This window comes from Canis lupus, chromosome 6 (assembly GCF_003254725.2).
Source record: "Canis lupus dingo isolate Sandy chromosome 6, ASM325472v2, whole genome shotgun sequence".
Taxonomy (NCBI): Eukaryota; Metazoa; Chordata; class Mammalia; order Carnivora; family Canidae; genus Canis; species Canis lupus.
This window is the reverse complement of record NC_064248.1, coordinates 22,299,648-22,319,482: the sequence shown is the minus strand read 5'-3', so window position 1 is coordinate 22,319,482 and position 19,835 is coordinate 22,299,648. Positions and strand designations below refer to the sequence as shown.

Sequence of the window (19,835 nt, the reverse complement as noted above, 5' to 3'; positions counted from 1 at the left end):
TGCCAGATGCTATTCTTAGCACTTCACAGGTATAAACTTATTTTAACCCTGGCCACAAGCCCATGAGAAAGGTGCTATTATGTCACCCCATTTTGTATGATGCAACCATGGCCCAGAGAGGTTAAGCAACGTCTCCGAGGTCACACAGCCGGTGAGTGGCAGAGCTGGCAGCCTGGGCCGCCCCGCATCACCGTACTCGCCCATCAGAAAACCAGAGCATCATCTTCCCTCCCCACCCACCTCTCCCAAGCCTGTGCTTTGTCACCTGCCTTCCTGAGTCAGCCTCAGACGCGGTGCCAGAGGACACGTGCCTCTCTCTGTCCTCCCGACGCTGGGCTCCAAACGCTATGTCCCTGCTGCCTCACTGTCCTTCTGACTCCGACCTCTCTCCCTCGAACGTGGCAAATGCTCAAGAAGCAGCAGCTGTAATTAGGACAAAAGGAGCCACGTTCGCATCCAGGTCGACTCTGATGCCAAACTGCCTGGATGTGAATGCTAGCCTGTGTGCTAGGCGCCCCTATATGAGCATTATTTTATTTTATTTTTTTAAAGATCTTACCCATTCATGAGAGACATAGAGAGAGAGAGGCAGAGACACAGGCAGAGGGAGAAACAGGCTCCACACAGGGAGCCCGATGTGGGACTCGATCCTGGGTCTCTAGGACCACGCCCTGGGCCGAAGGCAGGTGCTAAACCGCTGAGCCACCCGGGCTGCCACTGAGCATTTTTTTAAATAAACTTTTTATTGTGGAATAGCCTTAGATATACAGAAATGTTGCAAAGACATCACACACAATTCCCTTGTAACCCCCGTTGTTAACATCCTGTGTCATCACGGTAATTTGTCAAAACTAAGAAACCAATAATCAGCCTGTTGCTATTAACTAAATGTAACACATTACTGAGATTCCCACAGTGCTTCCCGGTGACCTTTTCCTGCTCTGGGATTCCAGAATTCCATCTAGGAGACCACATTTCGTTTAGAAACTGTGACAATTGCTCAGACTTCCTTGTTTCGGGTGACCAGGACTGTTTCAAAGTACTGGTCAGCTGCATTACAGCAGGTCCTTGACCTGGGTTTATACAGATAAGACAGGTTTGGTCAAGGGTCCCTGGGTGGCTCAGTTGGTTAAGCACCTGCCATCGGCTCAGGTCATGATCCCGGGGTCCTGGGATCAAGTCCCACATCGGGCTCCCTGTTCAGTCTGCTTCTCCCTCTGCCCCTCCCTCTGCTTGGACTTGCTCTCTCTCTCTCTCTCTCTGTCTGTCTCAAATAAATAAATAAAATATTTAAAAAATATGGCTTTGGGGGAAGAAGAGCACAGAGTAAAGTGCCCCCCTCATCACATCATGCGCCGGGAGGGACACATTGGCCACATGACACCGCCTAGGATGTTGACCTTCCTCATGTGGTCAAAGCATGGACAGGGCCCCAGGTGACCACTTTCCCTTCCATGTCCATGTGCAACTAGTCACTAAGTTGAGCCCACACTCTGAGAGGGGGACAGCGTGGCAGGGAGACAGGGGGGTCTCAGCTCCTGGCCTCCTGGAGATGGGAATATAGACTATTTGGAATTCCTCCGTGGGGAAGGTTTCCCTCTCCACCGCTCGTTCATGTCATCCCGTCATTTATACCAGGAGGGACTTCGTGTGTATTTGCGTTGTGATCCATACCACATTCTTTATTCTACTCAAATCCTTCCAGCTCTGACCAGTAGCAGCTCCTCGTGTTGGGCTCCTGTGTCTCTCTGACACGTCCCCATCTCTCTTTTATTTGGTGGGTGCTTCCCTACATTCTGGCACTGCAAGACACCCCAGCTCGAGACTCAACCATTGCTCCGGGGAGCTCTGCTTCCTTTCATTGGAGGATGGTATTTAGAAGCCAAGATCTAGGCATAGAGAAGCAGCAGCAGCAGCTTATTATTCTGCTTCAGGGATCGGCTCCCTGGCTTCTGCCCTGGGAAGCCTTTCCTGATGCCCACCACATGGTACCACTGCTGTTCCACTGCTTCCAGACTTTTCTGGAGGTTTGCACCCGTCTGGATCTGCACGCCTTACGCCTGGCCCGGGCAAGGTGTTTTTGGGAACGTGCCCGGCCCTGGAACAAGAGTCGCCCGGTGCTGGGAGCAGCCTCTCCAGGCAAAGAGCATTATCAACAAGCAAACAGTTGGCACAGACAGCATCGGGGATGGAGAGCACAGCCTGGGCAGGAGGGGATCCGGCCACACCCGGAGCGGCCTCCTGCTCTTGGGCTGCAGATGTCTGAGACGGTTTCTCGGGAACACTGTGTCCTCACGCCCCTGGGGCGGGGGCTCTCCCTCCAGAACAGTGCCCGGCTTCAGCTGGTTTGCCCTGCTCTGTTCCTCCTGTGGCCACAGCCCTGATCCCACACAGATGTGTGCTCCACCCTCCCAAAGCTATTGCTTCCCTCTGGGCCTTTGCCTGATGTGCCCTTTCTCCCCTGTGCTCCCTGGGTGGCTCGGCTACCTCTTCCCCATCCTTAAAAGTCTCAGCTCAGGCCTCCCCTCCCCCAAGAACCCTTCCATGACCCACACACTCCCCACACACCCCAGGGAGAATGAGTATCACTCCTCCGTGCTTATCTCTGGCGATCCACTTATCACATATTATAATTTACCCAACAAATATTTACTGAGCGTCGGTCTACCGTGGGCCAGGCTCTGCAGACAGAGCGGGGAGCGGCAGCCAGCGCTCGCTGAGCATTTCAGCGTACTCGCCATCCAACCCTCGCCTTCGTCCTTTCGGGTACATACTATTACTGTCCTGGCGGCGTTACAGGTGGGGCAGGCGAGGCTCAGAGAGCCCAAGCTCACCAGCTACTCAGTGACAAAGCCAAAATTTGAATCCTGGCAGGGAGGCCCCCAGGCCTGGGATCTTGGCCTCTAAATGCTTCCTCCCTCAAGACAAGACAACTGGCCTCCCTGGGCCTACCTTCCAAAGCATGAGGCAGCTGACAAGCAAGCAGTTAACTAAAGAACATAATTTCCAGTTCTGACATTTTGACACATGCCATCAGGGAATAAGCAGGTAGAAATGATCAAGTAACTGGGTAGGGAAGTGGCTTTGCATGGGGATTGCAGGAGCTGGCAGGAGGGTGGGGGTGGGGGTGTCTCGCTCAGAGCAGCTGAATCCTGAAGGATAAGGAGAAGCCGCTTATTTGGCCAGCTGGCCAGAGAATATTCTGGGCACATGGGGCAGTGGCCACAGGGACCCTGAATTTGGAAATATCTCAGAATCTTGCTGAAGTGTAACACACAAGGGAGAGAAGAACCAACGTAGGGCGTTTGCATTTCCTTCTGCGAGCAACAAGGGGCCTCCAGAGGGTCCCAAGCAGGGGTGCACCCTGGTCCAATTCACAGTTCAAACAACCGCCCTGACCACTGCGCAGAGGAACATTGAGAACAAGAGGGGAAGCAGAGGCTCCTGCAGGAGGAACACAGGACCGGGTGCTGGTGGCTTGTGGTTGCAGAGGGAGCCTGCGATGGAGAGAGGAGGACAAGCCAGAGGCACATTCTGGAAGGGGAGCATTGACAGAACCTGCTCGAGTCCCCCGCCCTGCTGGGTCCCCTCCCCTCTGGCCACACGGTGAACTTCCAGGGCAGGACTCTCTGGTTCACCTCAGCTGTCCCCAACCCAGCACCTGCCTCAGGAAACACTTGCTGAATGGAGAAATGTGGTTTCTTCCTGATTTCCCTTTCACTCCTGAGGACACCGGAGCCCAGAGGTGGAGTAAGCTGCTCATACCTGCCCAGGGTCAGTTCGCGGCTTAGATGTCCCAGCCGGCGTGGGACCCATCTTGTTCTGCCAGCGAAGGGGGGGCAGGGGCGCCAAAGGTGCAGGGCATGGCTTCCTAATCTCAGCATGCAGCAAATAACAGCTGACCTCACAGGGTTACTCTGAGGATTGAATGAGAGGATGTATGCAGAACTGTGCAGCACGGATGGGGCTGGCTCCTAAAAGTGGCAGGCAGTATTTCAAAATATGGGGCTTAGAAGACAATATCACATTTCAGTGGCTATTTCTGCAAGAAAAAAAAATATGCAAAGACTTTTTAAAGCTCTTCCTTACAGAGCCTCGAGGACACACCTACAGACAGCAGAGAGCGCGATGCGCCATCCACATCCCACAGCCACGACTCACTTCCCCTCCTGTCCGTTCTGCAGCAAAGCCCAGACTCCAGGGTCTTTTCACCTGTAAAGAGCTCAGAACATATCTGCCAAAGAGAAAGACTGTTTTCCCCCCAACCAAACCGCCAAGCCATTATCCCACCTGAAAAGAAAACAATAATTCCTCAGTACCCTTAGCTATCCGGTCATGTTCACTCACAAATGTCATATCTTTTTGCTTGTTGGTGTGTGCGAATCAGGATCCAATTAAAGACAGCACATTGTGATTGCGACCCAGATCTTTAAAGTTTCTATTCTTTAGTAGGTTGTCTCTCTTTTCTTCCCTCACAATTGGGTTATTTCTCCTGTTGCATTCCCCAAGGTCTGGATTTTGCAGGTTGACTTTCTTTGGTGTCTTTGAACGTGTTCCTCTGTCTCCAGTACTTCCTGTAAATGGTGGTTCAAGACAGATGCTCGGTCCTGTCCGGGGAAGATTTTTATGTTTTACTAGCAATACCAACTCTTTGGCAGCCTTTGCACTTCCATCAGGAGACGGGCAGCACTGGCCACCACCAGTGTGCATTCCCCAAGGCCATTCATTTATCCGGGATTTATCCGGGCTGTGAAACAGTGATCAATTCACTGCCTCTCCAAGCATTAGCTGGGTCAAACCAGAACTGTTTTAATAGCTATATTAAAAGAAAAAAAAAAAAGTCAGATGGAAGGAGCTTTAGATTAGAAGAAACTTGAAAGACATCAACCAATCACATATTAGCTTCATTTAGATCCCAGTTTAAACAAATAAATTGTAAAAACAAAATCAACATGTATGAGATGATTAGAAGTTTGAACTAAATATTTAATAATATTAAGGACTTTTTGTTAGTTACGTTTAACATTGGTAATAGCAGTATTTTTATAAGAGTTCTTACTGGGACACCTATGTGGCTCAGTGGGTTAAGCATCTGCCTTCAACTGAGGTCATGATCCCAAAGTCCTGGGGTTAAGACCCGCATCAGGGGCAGCTTGGGTGGCTTGGCGGTTTAGCGGTTTAGCGCTGCCTTCTGGGCGTGATCCTGGGGACCTGGGATCGAGTCCCACATTGGGCTCCCTGCGTGGAGCCTGCTCCTCCCTCTGCCTGTGTCTCTGCCTCTCTCTTCCTATCTCTCATGAATAAATAAATAAAATCTTAAAAAAAAAAAAAAGACCCGCATCAGGCTCCCTGCTCTGTGGGGAGGCTGCTTCTTCCTCTCCCTTTGGGTGCAGCTCCCCCTGCTTGTGCTCTCTTTCTCTCTGTCAAATAAATTTTAAAAATATTTTTTAAAAATTTAAAGAGTTCTTACTTTCCAAGATACATCTGGAAATGTTTACAAATAAAATCATGCTGTCTGAGATTTGCTTGAAAATAATATGGAAGGGTGATGGGGGTGGAGATGAAGCATTAGTAGCTATGCTGTGATGATTCTTGAAGCTGGTCTTCACGGTCTAGACTTTTTTGTGTTTGAAATGTTCCGTATCCCAAAAAGTCTTTTTTAAACTGAATTCTTTGAAACATGTTATACCATTGCTACTGCCGTGAGCTAATTTATGGAAACATTTCTTGTTGCTGTTGACTTATTTCCTGAGGAAACATTCCTGGGACATAGGAGAGGACCCTGTATAGGGTCCCGCACACCTCGTGGTAAAGCTCAGTCTTTCCTGAGCTCTGTTGGGCCCTCTCCTGATTCATCCCCTCTCTGACCCACCACGTCAGCACTTCCCTCCGTGCGAGAGTTTCCAGTTTGCCCATCGCATCTGGCTGGATGCTGTGGCTCCCTGCAGGTCGTGAGTCCTGAGCAGCAGACCATCAAGGAGACACCTGCTAGGGTGAGCCCCGCTCTCTGGCTGATGGTGTTTCTTTTAGGAACTTCACGTCCATCTTCCACCCTGATTATGGCAACTGTTACATCTTCAACTGGGGCATGACGGAAAAGGCGCTCCCTTCGGCCAACCCTGGAGCTGAGTTCGGTGAGTCTTGGTTCATCCTGGAGCCGGAGCCGTGGGGCTTGGCATCCCCACCAAGTGGGCCTAAAAGACCAAGTGACCACAAGCTGCGGAGGGGGAGGGCCTGGGTCAGGCAGGAGGCGGCACAAGGGGAAGTGGTCATGGTTGGGCCTCTTCTGTGTGCAGGGAGCCGTTCCCTTGTCCATGCAAAATGAACAAAACGTTTTACAAATTTAAAAAACAAAGGAAGGGTTTAAATTGAGCCCAAGTTAGGAGAGCTGCCTAGGATACAGTCTTCACAAGGAGGAGAGTGCCTGGGAAGGGAACGTTTGGAGCAGCATTACATATGTTTTTTACCTAAAGGGTTGCAAATAATCATAATCAGGACATTCTAGAAAGTTACAGACTTTATCTTATATCTAGTATGTGCGAGGCTGTATGGCTTTTACCTTATGGGAACCAGGGCTTTTTTCTTTTTCTTTTTATGTTTGGAATGCTCCTTTTTGGTTGTTTTAACAAAGTAGATATACAATGTGTGCTGTTGGGGGCAGAAATAGGGCCCATGCTTTGAGGTTTTGACGAAGTCAGTTGACCTTGGTAAATGTTATAGTTTCCCTGGGAGCCTAGGAGCAGGGCTCACAAATATTAAAAGTTGCAAATTTTCTTTATCAGCCTCACAGAACTCCTCTAAACGTCCGGGGTAGGGACCAGTGCTCCCATTTTGCTGATGAGGAAGGTGAGGATTCAGAAGCAGTATAGCTCAGGGATCAGAGCTCAAGCTCCTGTACCTGGGGGGAACTGCGGTTCCACCACTGATTCCCCACCCCCCCAGGTGATCCTGAGCTCAGGACTGAACATCTTGAAGTCTTGGTTTCCCCATTCAAAGACAGGTAGCACAGGAAAGCCTATCACATACACCTCCCTGTGTCATTGCGGCATAAGGCAGTCACTCGCCTCGCACGGTGCCTGGCAAAGTAGGAAGTGCTCAGTACATGCAGGATATTCTTTGAAGGCTTAAGGAACTTGCCCAGCAGCAGCACACAGTGGACACTTGGCAGAGCCCACACTCTTAGCCTCATTGCTACGTGGTTCTTAAGTGAGACAGAGAAAGGGTGACGGAGTAAAGAGAAGCAGGGAAGCAGGAAATGGCTGATGACAGAGGCCACACCGTTGGCCTGTCTCTGGGAAAAGACTCACGGTGGCCTCAGGATGGCTTTGGCAGCCTGGCTGTGAGCGAAGCACAAGTGGGAGTGATCCTCCCTCCCCTACCCCATCAGCTTCTAACTTCTCGGGCTTCCAGGAGGCAGGTTGTTATTCTCAGGATCAAGGCTGTTGGTCAAGAGGGCACGTGGGTGGGGGTGCTGACCTCCCTTCATCCAGCCGCATGTCCCTAAGATCACCATGTATCAGAAACATCGGTCAACTCACTTCATGGGGGCAGATGATTAAGACCAAGGAGCTCAGCTGCCTATGTTAGAGCCCCAACCACTCCCCTTCCTTGCTGGGTGACCCGGGACAAGTCCTTTCACCTCTCTGTGTCTCCATTTGCTCCCCGTAAAATCGGGATTATGATAATACCTTTGCTCTTGTGAGCACCAGTGATGTATGGTAAATCACTTGGCCCAGCACTCAGCACCTAGCAAGTGCTCGATACATGCTAGCCTGTTGTCCTACCCACTCAACACAGCCCTGTGGTGCATCAAATATGCAGTCTAATCTTTGCCCTCAAGAAGGGAACCATCCAGTGGGGAAAACAAACAGTAAAAGAATCATATAATTGAGGCACGTACTTGGGAGGAAATTTCCAGAGCTAGGAGATCTAGTCTTAGTAATCAGGGAAGGCTTCTGGAGGAAGTGACACTTCGGCTGAGATCCAAAGGAAGAGCAGGGGTTTCTAGGTGAAGGGTGAAGGGTGAAGGCAGGGACATAATTCCAGAGTAAGGGAAGAGCATTCTTGAGGGAACAGCATTTGTGAAGTCCCAGCAGCAAGAAGGAGCTTGGAAGCCAATAGAGATTGAGGGAGGAGAGCAAGGACCCATGTGATCTGAGGTAGGGTGGTACAGTGCTGCACCCCCAGACTTACCTGCCATATGGAAAAGAGATTATGGGGCTGGGAAGAGACATAGTAGCTTGAGCTAGGATGGGGGCCTCGGAGAAGGCAAGAAGTCTCAATTTCTCAAGATAGAGCTAGCTTCCTAGGTGGACCCTGGAGGTCGCCTTGGCTGGGTGGGGAGGGGACCTGGACAGGTGGATGGTGGGTCTCCCTTCAGCCTTGGGATGCGAATTCAGTAGCCCCTTCCCACAGGCCTGAAGCTGATCCTGGACATAGGCCAGGAAGACTATGTGCCCTTCCTCACGTCCACGGCCGGTGCCCGGCTGATGCTCCATGAGCAGAGATCGTACCCCTTCATCAAAGATGAGGGCATCTATGCCATGTCGGGGACAGAGACATCCATCGGAGTGCTGGTGGTATGGCCGCAGCCCTAGGGGAGCTAAGGGTGGAAGCCCACCTCCCTTGGGGTCTGTTCTTGCCTTGTCTTCTGGCTGGAGCCCCCCTGCCAGGGCAGCCATGCTGGGGGGAAGATGGGCATCCTCTGGCACCTCCCAGGGCCTGTGGCTCTCCATCCCCTTTTGGCATCCCCACTGACCCCCATGCTTGATGGGAGGGAGGTACAATGGGGGCTTCCTAGGGGTGACTGAGACCTCCAGGCAACCTCTCTGGACACAGGACAGGCTGGAGCGCAAAGGGGAGCCCTACAGCCAGTGCACCGTGAACGGCTCCGACGTCCCTGTGCGAAACCTCTACAGTGACTACAACACGACCTACTCAATCCAGGTGGGAAGACAGGGCAGGCCTCAGGACCCTGGGACCATGGTCGTCCACATCGACCAGGCCCGAGGCCTCAGGGCTCTGGGGGAGCTGGTCCTGGCAGGGCTGGCTCTACTAGATTTTTGTTGGTGACCACAGGGTGGTTTGGCGGGTTTTGTGGCCTTTGGGGTTATGGAACCAGTCCCATCCCTGGGTGCTCACCAGGGCCCAGGGCTGCTGGCCACTGCTCGTCCCCACCCCTCTGTGCCCTTGGGGATGCCCAGAACACAGGGATCTCACTCTGGGGTCTCCCTGGAAGAACTCTGGTGTGGGAGAGATGCTGTGCTAAGGGGCTCACATGTGTTATGTCATCCTTTGGTCCTTTCTATGCCCCACAGGGGAGTAATAGCATTTATTAACATACTAGTAATGGCATTTATTTTATATATATATATATATAATTTATTTGATGTAAGTATTAATATACAGAGAGTAGCAGGCTCATCATGTGCTAGGCGGGCACTGTTCTGGGTGCTTTACATACATAGATTTACTTAATCCTCACAATGATGCTAAGATGTAGATAATATTATTAGGAATGAGGAAATTAGGGTGTATAGGCTCCAGTACAAAGGCCTCATCAACTTACCTGGGAAGTCCCTCTTGGTATCCGGCCTCCATCCCTTCTCCTTCCACCGAGAGGCCTGTCCCAAGACCCAACCCCAGTGGAAAGGACAATCTAAAATCTCTGCACAGGTGATGAATGCGATCACTGGTGTATACTTCTCTCCCAGCCCAGGCTGCCTTTGCAGATAAGAAAACTGAGGCCTGCCTCTCTGCCAGTGGGCCCTGGAAATCCACGCGCCCCCCACCCGCCTACCCTCCTGCCCACCCTGTCCAGCTGACCTGTGCGCTCCACACCCTGACCCAGCCAGTGTGGCAGCCTTCTATCTGGAGGGGCTTCTGCCTGCAATGGGGAACTTGGGGGAACCTTCCAAGGGATAATGAAGGGATAGACAGACAGGCAGCACAGAGGGAGGCCACAGAGGCATCAAGCAGGTCCAGCCTTATAGAGACCTCATTCCAGAAAAAGCTCAGCTCTTGCTTTATCCAGGGCAGCCACCCCTCTGGCCAGAGACCTTGGGAAAGACCCAGACCCTGGTCGCGTGCTCTGCTTGCATCCCTCACCCCTACCCCCAGCCCCTCCACCAGCCTCTGTCATGGGGCCTGGAGAGGACTCCTCCTTTCCAGGCGAGACAGTGAAGTCTGGAAGAATGCAAGACCCTTGCCCAAAGTCAGAGCTCCCTGTCCGACCCCACTGGCCCCCTCGCCCCAGCTCTGTTCCTCCTGGCTGTGCCCGCAGGGAGGCCACAGGTCTGTTGGGGAGAACAGACCTGTGGGCTGTTCTGGGCTGCGAAGGAAGAAGCCCGCAGCAGATGTGCTGGGCTGCGAGGGGAAAAGCCCGAAGCAGAGCCAGGAGCAGGAGATATCAAGGGTTGGGGCGAGGGATCCACCACATGCAGGACCTGGGAAACTGGACAAGCAGAGACACATGAGTAACAGCCACTTCCATCCCCAGGCGGCGCCAGGACCCTCTGGCTTAGCCCACAGGTGCAACTGTCACCCTGCTCCACCCACAAGTGACCGCAGGACATATAGTTGGGCTCTGAGTGCACTGGAACCAGGTCGGGGTGACCTGAAATCCCAGCACGAGTAGAGACTCGGCCCACAAAGTCCCCAGGGTGCCATCCCCACTCTTCCTCCCCCTATCCCTACCAGGGGACATTCTGCTCACTTCCTCTCCCATCAAGGCTGGCAGCCCTGTTAATAAGAACCATCAGAGTGTTGGCTGTAGGATTTGGAACAAGCTGCCCCTCTCCATGTCACGTGCAGACCCCAGCTCTGAAAGGTGGCGGGGCCATCCTCTGAGAGCTGGGTCTGGCCTGAGTCCCTCTGCGGGGACCAGGGAATGAGAGGGACAGCGACATCCTGAGGGTGGGAGGGTCAGGTGGTGCAGCTCCTCAGCCAGAGGGACCCCTCCCCTGGCTCCTTGGCTCCAGGGACGCCCTCCCCCTGGGGCTAGGTTGGGGACATCAAGTCACATCCGTGCTCTCCCGCCCTCCCACCACAGGCCTGTATTCGCTCCTGCTTCCAAGACCACATGATCCAGAACTGCAGCTGTGCCCACTACCTATACCCGCTGCCCCGTGGGGAGAGATACTGCAACAACCGGGAGTTTCCAGACTGGGGTGAGTTGGGGGCCAGGGCAGCTGGCCAGCTGTGCCCCTGCTTGCCCGGGCTGTGACCACAGAGCAGGGGACAGAGCTGTGTGTCCTCAGCGGGGCCAGGGGTGTGGCCAGGCCTGAGCCTCCATGGCCCGCAGCCCCCCTCCCTCCTGCTTTATGTGTGCCACGTAAATGCCTACACACACGTGAGCTGGGTGTGCAGCTGCTGGCGAGGGCACGTGTGTGTGTTGACATTTCCTCATGCACACAGGAGAGGGCATCTGTATGTTTGAGTCTTAATGCACAGGAGCACTCGGGACTGCAATGCATTTGTACGTGTGTTCATGCTCGTGTATGGATTGTTTCCAGCGTTTGCATCTGTGTATGCTGGTTCGTGTGCCCACACAGATGTGTGCGTGCATGCACCCACATGGCCACAGCATGCTGTCTGTGTCTTTGTGGGCTCACCGGGTCTCTCCGTGGGGTGCTGGGTGGGAAGGGAGACTGAAGTGGCCCCCAAGAGTTTGAGGCCCTAAGCCACAGAAGCAGGAGCCCTGGTGTTGTCCAAATATAATGGATGTTGTCAGAGGCAGAGAGAGGCCCAGCCCCGCTTAAAACCAATGAAATATGCAGCCAAGAGTGGGAGCCTCTCCGTTTCAACCTCCCATCTCTTCATGCACAAGGTGCAGGACCCCAGCACCCAGCCCCCCGGCAGAGGGGAAGCTGCTCACACCCTGCTGGGCTGAGTCTGGGATGTTTGGGGAGAGGCTCCTCCAGGCCAGACTGGGGTGAAACAGCTGGACATGGAGACAGGGAGGGAAGGGCTGACCCTCTATGGCAGGAGAACTTGGACAGACAGCTCCCCGCCTACCACCAAATCATGGGCCTTGGGGGCCATGGCCAGGAGGGCAGGGGGAACCAGAGGCTCAAAGGGAGAGAGGAAGACCTCTAGAAACCCTCATCTAAGTCTCTCACCCCCCACCCCGTCCTGCTCAGCCTATTGTTACTCACACCTGCGCATGAGCGTGGCCCAGAGGGAGACGTGCATCAACATGTGCAAGGAGTCCTGCAAGTAAGTGTGGATGCAGAGACCTGAGGGGAAGGCATGGTGGGGCAAGGGTGAGGGGTGCAGAGACTCAGGGGGCAGCGATAGGCGCCGTGGAGACTTGGAGGGCAGGGTTGGGGGTATAGAGACCAGGGCAGGCAGGGGTGGGAGGCATGGAGACCAGGGGGAGGACACAGAGACTCGGGGGGCAGGGATGGGGGTGCAAAGACTGGGGGACAGGGATAGGGGTACAGAGACTAGGGGGGCGGGGGTGGGGGGCACAGAGACCAGGGGCTAGGGGTGGGGGCACGGAGATTGGGGAGCCTGGGGGAGGGGTGGTGCTGGCAGGGACAGCGACAGCCACGGAGCTGCCTTCTCTCTTCCAGTGACACCCAGTACAAGATGACCATCTCCATGGCCGACTGGCCTTCTGAGGCCTCTGAGGTGAGGCACTGGGGTGGCCCGGCTCCTGGCCACCCATCTTTGGGCTGGGGACAGGTCTGGGCCTAGGTCTGTAGGCTATTGGTCCTTCCACCAGGGTCCCCCAAGGCACTGTGCCGGGGACACAGCACTGAACGAGAAGGGCACAGTCCTTTGCTCTTAGGGAGCTTGCGTTCTAGTGGGGGAGATAGACAACGTACAGAAATCAGACCATTTCCAAGTGTGATCATGGGAGCAGGTAAAGAGGATGCGTGCAGAGTAACCAGGGGAAAGCGCTTTAGACAGAGGGGTCGGGGAAGACCTCCCTGCAAAGGTGGCATTTGAGTTAAAGCTAGAGGGGCTGAGGCAGCCTGGGCAGAGGAACAGCCCATGCCAGGGCCCCAGGTGGGAAAGAGCCGGTGCAGGATGGCAAGGCCTCTGGGGAAAGCTTCTGGAACCCAGAGAGCTTCCTCCCTGTAACAGCAGCCAGCGTGCACTCTTACCTTCCTCCTCTTGGTGCCAACACATGGTCCCAGGGGGCCTTCGGAAGCTTCGGGGCTGTGGTCTACAGGCCCCTGACCCACAGCAGGGCCCCTGGTTGGGAGGGGATGCTGCAGGTGCCATAGTTTTCAGCTGCCCTCTTGGATCCCAGGATTGGATTTTCCACGTCCTGTCTCAGGAGCGGGACCAAAGCACCAATATCACCTTGAGCAGGTGAGCCTAGAGTCTGGGTGGGGCTGGGGAAATGCAGAAAATGGGAGGAACCTGAGCCTCAGGGGAGGGGTTGGGATATAGGGCAGCTACTCAGACACCTTCTCAAACTGGTCAGATCCAGGAGGAACCCTGGAGGAGGAGGACTGGGGAATGAGAGAGAAGCCAGCCAATGGAATTCAGGGTCTACCACCTCCCAAAGGAGAGGCTGTTCCTCCTTAGGTCACCTGTTCATCCACCCATCCATCCATCCATCCATCCACCCACTCATACATCCATCCACCCACCCATCCATTCATCCCTCCATTATCCATCCATCCATCTATCCATTTGCTCCTCTACCCACCTATCTATCCTACTCATTCCCCCATCCACCTATCCTTCCAGTCTTCCACCCATCCATCATTCATTCATCCATCTAATCTTTCTCCCATTCATCTATCCAGCCATTCATCCCCCCATCATCCAGTCATCCATTCTTCCACTCATCCATCCACCCACTTATCCTTCACCCATTTCTCCATCTTTTCATCCATCAAACACAAACACAAATTGAGCACAGGAAAGACACAGGTTCATACCCTCGGGAAGCTCCAGTGTAGAGGACAGGAGTATGCCAGCAGTGATGAGAGTCTGCAGAAGACCCTTCCTTGGGGAGCACAGCAGGGAAGGAGCTATTTGTCCCCTGATAAAGAGCAAGGCTTAGGACTCTATGCAGAGCCTACTGAGTACAGGCTGGGGCCCCCTGAGGTGGGAGAGGGGAGCTCAGAGCTGTTCCTTGGGGCCCACAGGAAGGATGCTGGGCAGAGATGCTCTTTGTGGCCCTCCAAGGTCCAGAGGGCCCAGGAGGGGCAGCACTTTGGGTTCTTGCTTGGACCTCACCGCCCCTGGTTGTGGACATGCAAGAAGCCCAGCCAGAGGACTGGGGCAGCCCCTTGGCTGCCTTTCCTGTGAGCGTGGGTGCTTGTATATGTGTGTTTGTGTGTCTTGGAGAGGGGGCACCAGCCCTTCTTGCTGCCCCTACAGGAAGGGAGTTGTCAAGCTCAACATCTACTTCCAAGAATTCAACTATCGCACCATTGAGGAGTCGGCAGCCAATAATGTGAGTCTGGGGGCTCCCAACGCTTCAACCCTGTTCTGCTGCCCCTCCCCCCTGCATCCTGAGGGTGGGGAGTCCCTAAAGGAGTCCCAACTGGTTTCCCTGTGCCGAGATGGTCACCCCATCCCCCTTCCTGGCCAATAGCCCACCTCACAGGAAGCTGTAAGGGGAGGCTTAGGGCAGGAATGTGCAGCCTGACCCCTAACCCCACCAGGCTGTCAAACCCCTGCTCCCTACAGATCGTTTGGTTGCTCTCAAACCTGGGTGGCCAGTTTGGCTTCTGGATGGGAGGCTCAGTGCTGTGCCTCATTGAATTTGGAGAGATTCTCATCGACTTTGTGTGGATCACCATCATCAAGCTGGTGGCCTTCGCCAAGAGTCTGCGGCAGAAGCGAGCCCAGGCTCGCTATGCTGGCCCGCCGCCCACCGTGGCTGAGCTGGTGGAGGCTCACACCAACTTTGGCTTCCAGCCTGATGTGGCCAGGCCTGGCCCCGATCCTGGGACTTACCCTGATGAGCAGACTCTGCCCATCCCAGGCACCCCACCCCCCAACTATGACTCCCTCCGTCTGCAGCCACTGGATGTCATCGAGTCTGACAGTGAGGGCGATGCCATCTAGACCCAGGGAGCTCAGAACTCAAACCCGAGAAGCTGAGATCGTTGCCCGAAGGCTTCCCTTCTGGGTGCTCTCTCCAAACAGCCAGGATCTGAGGCCAGAGTCTTGTTTCCCTCTACAGAGAGACCAGCAGCTCCTGGCCAGTCCCAGGTAGAGGGCTCTGTAGGGTCATGGTGCTGGTATAGATGTGGGAAGTGCATACTCCTTTGGTTTCCTGCTCACACCTCCAACCTGACCCAATCCTTGGCCGGGATGTCCGCAGCCAGGCTCCAGAGACCCTAGAATACCCTCACCTGCAGGCTGGCTAGTTTCTTCCCAGTGCCACCACCATCTGCTCCAGGGAAAAACAGGCAGACATGCTGTGCTGCCTGTCCCCAGAATCTTTTCTGTCCTGGCCTTGGCTGACCTCTGCGAATGGGTTTGGTAAGGGCAGCAATTGTGGAAAGCAGAAAGAGCATGAGGCCCAGGGGTGGGGTGGAGGAGGGGGGCTGCTACCAGGTGGCATATATTTTGTTCTAGAAAATAAAAGTAGAAAACATGCAGCTGAGCTTTGTTCTTTGTCGGACTGGGCAGCTGGAGTGCCCTGATGCATCTCCAGGGGTGGGACAGCATTCCTACTGGCTTGAAAGCCAGGGCCTGGCCAAGGAAAGGCTCCCAAGCAGGTGATTTTTAAAGTCCCTTTCGAGTTGTCCCCAAAGCAGTGGTCTTAGGACTTAATGCCATCCACCATACTTCTTTGGGTTGCAAGGAAAGAGAGAAAGAGAGTAATACCCAAGATTCTTTCAAGTGAAAGAACCTCAACCAGCTCAAATGATGTCTCCCGGTCACCCAGTCTGTCCCAGGCGGGCTCCCCTCACATTGAAAGCCCATGGGCAAGTCCAAACTCACCCTCTCTCCAGCTCAGCCAACAGCTAGGAGAATACCTCGTTCTCAATTGTCTCAGCAAGGTCTCAGGCTGACTGTCGTTGGTAACTGACTGGGTCACATGCTCATCTCTGAACAATCTGTGTGACCGGCTGGATAGGCTGCTTGGGTTGGGCAGACCCTGCCCATACCTGAGGCCAGGTGGTCCCCAGCAGAATCATGTGGTCCCGGATGGTGGGGACATGGCTCCAAGGATTGCCAGATAAAATACAGACCCCCACGGTAAATCTGAATTTCAGATAAACAACGAATTGATTTCTTAGTATAAATACATCCATGTAATATTTGGGACAGGGGTGCCTGGGAAGCTCAGTAGGTTTGGCCTCTGACTCGATTTCTGCTTAGGTCATGATCTCAGGGGGTGAGATAGAGCCCCATGTGAGGCTCTGTGCTCAGTGTGGGGCCTGCTTCAGATTCTCTCTCCTCCATCTGCCCCTCCCCCACTCGTGCATGTGCACACACACTTGCTTTCTTGCTGTTTTAATAAAAATGTTTTAAAAATTAAAAAAAAAAAGATATTTCGGACATATTAAAAATCAAATAAAATCATTTGTTGTTTTTCTGAAATTCAGATTTAACTGAGTGTCCTGTATTTTTAACTGTTCAAGAAGGGAACCCGGATGGCTCTCCAAAGAGAGATCAGGGAGCCATTGCCAAAGAAGAACGGGGTCTGGCACAGCTGACCAGTGCCAGCCCCAGTAATGAGGAGCTCTGGCTTTAGAGCCTGGGCATCAGAGGGCCCAACCCTGCTGGTCCCAAACACCTGTGTCCTTGGCGGGGAAGGCAAACAAGCAGGCCTCCCATTAAGTGCCCACAGTGGCACCTGTGGGGGAAGGTGGTGCCACAGACTTGGAGCCACTCCAGCCAAAGGCAGCGCTGTGAGCGACGGTGTGGGGAGGGCCTGGAGGAAGAGTGTTTCCCAGCTTGGGGCCAGGCAGGTCTGCAGGCTGGAGGCCAGCTCTTGGTGGTTACCACGCTGACTCCCATGACTACTACTTTTATATGAGTGATAGTTGTCATCACACTATTATTTGTTGTCGTTATCAAACAATGGCAACATTGTATCAGACACTTACCACAGGCAAGGCGCCAGGCCAAGTACTTAGTAGGTCTTTTTCCAATTAATTCTCATGACTGAGAAGTATTGCCATCCCATCGTATGCATACGTAGATGGAGACTCCGAGGGGTAAAGTCGGATGCCCCAGATCGCTCTTCCAGTAAGAGGCGAAGGCAAAATTCCAGCCTCAGCCCCTCGCGGCCAGTAGTCATGAGAACACTAGTCCCTTATAGGAGCCCAGAGCTTTCGTATTTGCAGTCTCATCTGACGCTGTGGGGCAGGCAAAGCAATGATTATTATTGAGCTCCCTTTACCAGCTCTTCGGTCACACTAATTCAAGCTGACTTAAACTAAGAAAAGGGAATCCATTGGTCCTTGTAATAAGAGTCGAAGGATTTCATGTATGGCTTTATCCAGGGGTTCACCTAGATATGGTGATTTCTCCATCTCCCCGGCTTTCTTTTCTTCCACGTTGCTGTCCCCCTCAAATAAGTTCTCTCCTGTGCTGCTCTTCCCTGCACCGTTCCAGGCTCTATCTCCTCAGCTCAGCAACTAAATAGCAGGAAGGAAGCTCCTCCCTCATAGTGTCCCCGCAAAAGCCCCGAGAATGAGGGTCACTGAATCAGCCTGGGCCACATAGTCATCCTGAGCTCTGAGAGCTTCTGGTCAGAGACATTTTGAAGCAGGAGTGGGAAGGGTGCTCCCTGCTGCCAGAGCTGTGTGTGGATGTGTGAGACCGGTTCCAGGCCAACAGTAGGCATCGGCTGCCCTCCCTGCTCTCAGGGGAACATTTCAGAGCATGTGAAGCTCTCTGAAAGCAGGCTCTGAGTCAGACAGATATGGAGAAGAGCTCTGTCCTGTTCCGACCGTAGGGCCATCAGGGCCTTTTAGCACTGAAGAACCAAGCTTGAGGGGATAACTGCCCAGAAAAAAAAGCATTCTGTAACTCCCATGTCTTACCCACAAAAGGGAGGGTAGGTTACAGACGCTGGAGACTATGAAATGAACATTTACTGTACACTTCCTATGTGCTTACCCCCACCGTACCTCACTGGCTCTTCAAGTAACGCTGGTTAGGTATCACTGTGGCTCTTATTTATCACAAAAGAAACGAGGCTCAGAGAAGTGAAGTGACTTCCTCAAGGTCACACAGCTAGGAGGTGGCAAAGCCAGGAATCAAGGAGCTCTCCTGGACACTGGCACAAAGGTCATCCCAAAGAGGTTTCCACTTTCCATAGCACATTCTGCCTTCCTGGTTTCCGGCTCTCACTTCTTTAAGGCAGGAGCCAGGCTTGATCTCTGCCAGGGACAGTCTGTGATCTACCACATGAGAAACCAAAATATTTTTCTTGGTGCGGGTTCTTTCAGGGCCAGCAAAACTGATTCCTGGGATGTGGGGACAGAACATTTGGGAACCCCTGGATGCCAGAGCCAGCGTGGCAGTGGTGTGTCAGCAGCCTGCAGGGGCTGGTTCACGGGAGTCTGTGGGTCCCGTGGTCAGGAGTATAGGTGCTGGGGGCACCCCAGTGACTTCAGGCAAGCCCTATAAACCTCCCACACCTCAGTTCCTTTGTGTGTGAGCTGGGGCTAATATTCCCTGAGGCTGCAGAGGCGTCAGAGAGAGAGAGAGAAAGAAAGAAAAGTAAAGTTTACACAGAAGCAGAAACACACTACACATCAATTCCAATAAAGGACCCCACAGACAGGGTGGCATCCCCTGTCTCGCTTGCTAACAGAAACCCAGCTTGTTCACGGCACCAGTGCTCCCAGCACTGCTTGGGGCCAACCAGTCCTGCTTGGTTCCAGCCAGGGTTTCCGTGGCAGGGGAGAGTCCGGTCCTCGGGCAAGGTCTGGGGACCTTTCTGGCTGTCACAGCTGGGGAGGGCCACCAGCACCTAGTGGACAGAGCTCAGGGATGCTGCTGAACATCCTAGGACACATAGGGCAGCCTCACAACAAAAACCCACCATTCCCAAGACGACAGAAAGCAACAGGAGTGCAGAGACTGAGAATCCTGGCCAGAGGCAGTCCTGTTCCCCTCGCTCCCAGCCTCGCTGGCAGCCAGGAGGATGTCTGGTGATCAAGAACCGGCCAGGGAGATGGAGGAGAAAGCCATGGAGGCCGCTAGGAAGGCCTTTGCCTCCAGGGTGGAAGGGACAGCACCTGCTCTGCCTTTGTCCCCACTAAATGCCATGTGATGTCTGCAGCTGCAGGAGTTGCCCCACTGGGAGGAGGCAGCCAGCACATAAGGAAGAGGTCAGGATTACAGGGAAGCCGGTCCTGGTCCTGACCCCATACAGCCACTGGGTCAGGGCACACGCCTGTGCAGTGGGACTTCTCAATCTTGAAAAAACTCAACTCCTATTTGCTTGAGTCACTCAAATTATATTATTCTGTTCCCTGTGGCCAATTAAAGCTACTGGCAAAAAAAAAAAAAAAATCTGATAGAGTCCACATCATCCTGTGAGTTGTAAAACAAGACAAAGTAAAAGCCCAAGTCCTCAACTCGGCCTACAGGTCGGTCTGTGATCTGGCCCCCACCTCCCCTCTGATGTGACTTCTTACTTCCAAGCCGCTGACCTTTTGGACATGCCCCAGGGCCTGGTAGGCACTGGTCCCTCACTGCCATGCACAGCTCTGATCTGGGGGCTGTCCTCCACCCGGACGCACTTTTTTTCCCTGGCACCACTAACTGACATCATCTTCTTTGTTGGTTTATCTGGGGATTCTCTCCCTCCTTCCCGGCCGGTGTCCCGTGTATAGAGATGGCACATGGGAGGCACCAAATATTCACTGAGCAAAGGGAGAAAAACAGCC

At 53.5% G+C, this 19,835-nt stretch overlaps 1 protein-coding gene across 1 annotated transcript in view; it reads left to right on the top strand.

The window, feature by feature from the left end:
- SCNN1B (sodium channel epithelial 1 subunit beta) overlaps nucleotides 1–15,578 on the top strand; it is a 60,450-nt gene extending 44,872 nt beyond the window's left edge. The window contains exons 5-13 of the mRNA XM_025416188.3: nucleotides 6,031–6,134; nucleotides 8,416–8,579; nucleotides 8,839–8,946; nucleotides 11,051–11,168; nucleotides 12,141–12,216; nucleotides 12,576–12,633; nucleotides 13,262–13,323; nucleotides 14,347–14,422; nucleotides 14,659–15,578. Coding sequence (XP_025271973.1) covers nucleotides 6,031–6,134; nucleotides 8,416–8,579; nucleotides 8,839–8,946; nucleotides 11,051–11,168; nucleotides 12,141–12,216; nucleotides 12,576–12,633; nucleotides 13,262–13,323; nucleotides 14,347–14,422; nucleotides 14,659–15,039 — 1,147 coding nt within the window. The 3' untranslated portion in view covers nucleotides 15,040–15,578. The remainder of the gene's footprint in view (nucleotides 1–6,030; nucleotides 6,135–8,415; nucleotides 8,580–8,838; nucleotides 8,947–11,050; nucleotides 11,169–12,140; nucleotides 12,217–12,575; nucleotides 12,634–13,261; nucleotides 13,324–14,346; nucleotides 14,423–14,658) is intronic.
- Nucleotides 15,579–19,835: the final 4,257 nt, after the last annotated feature.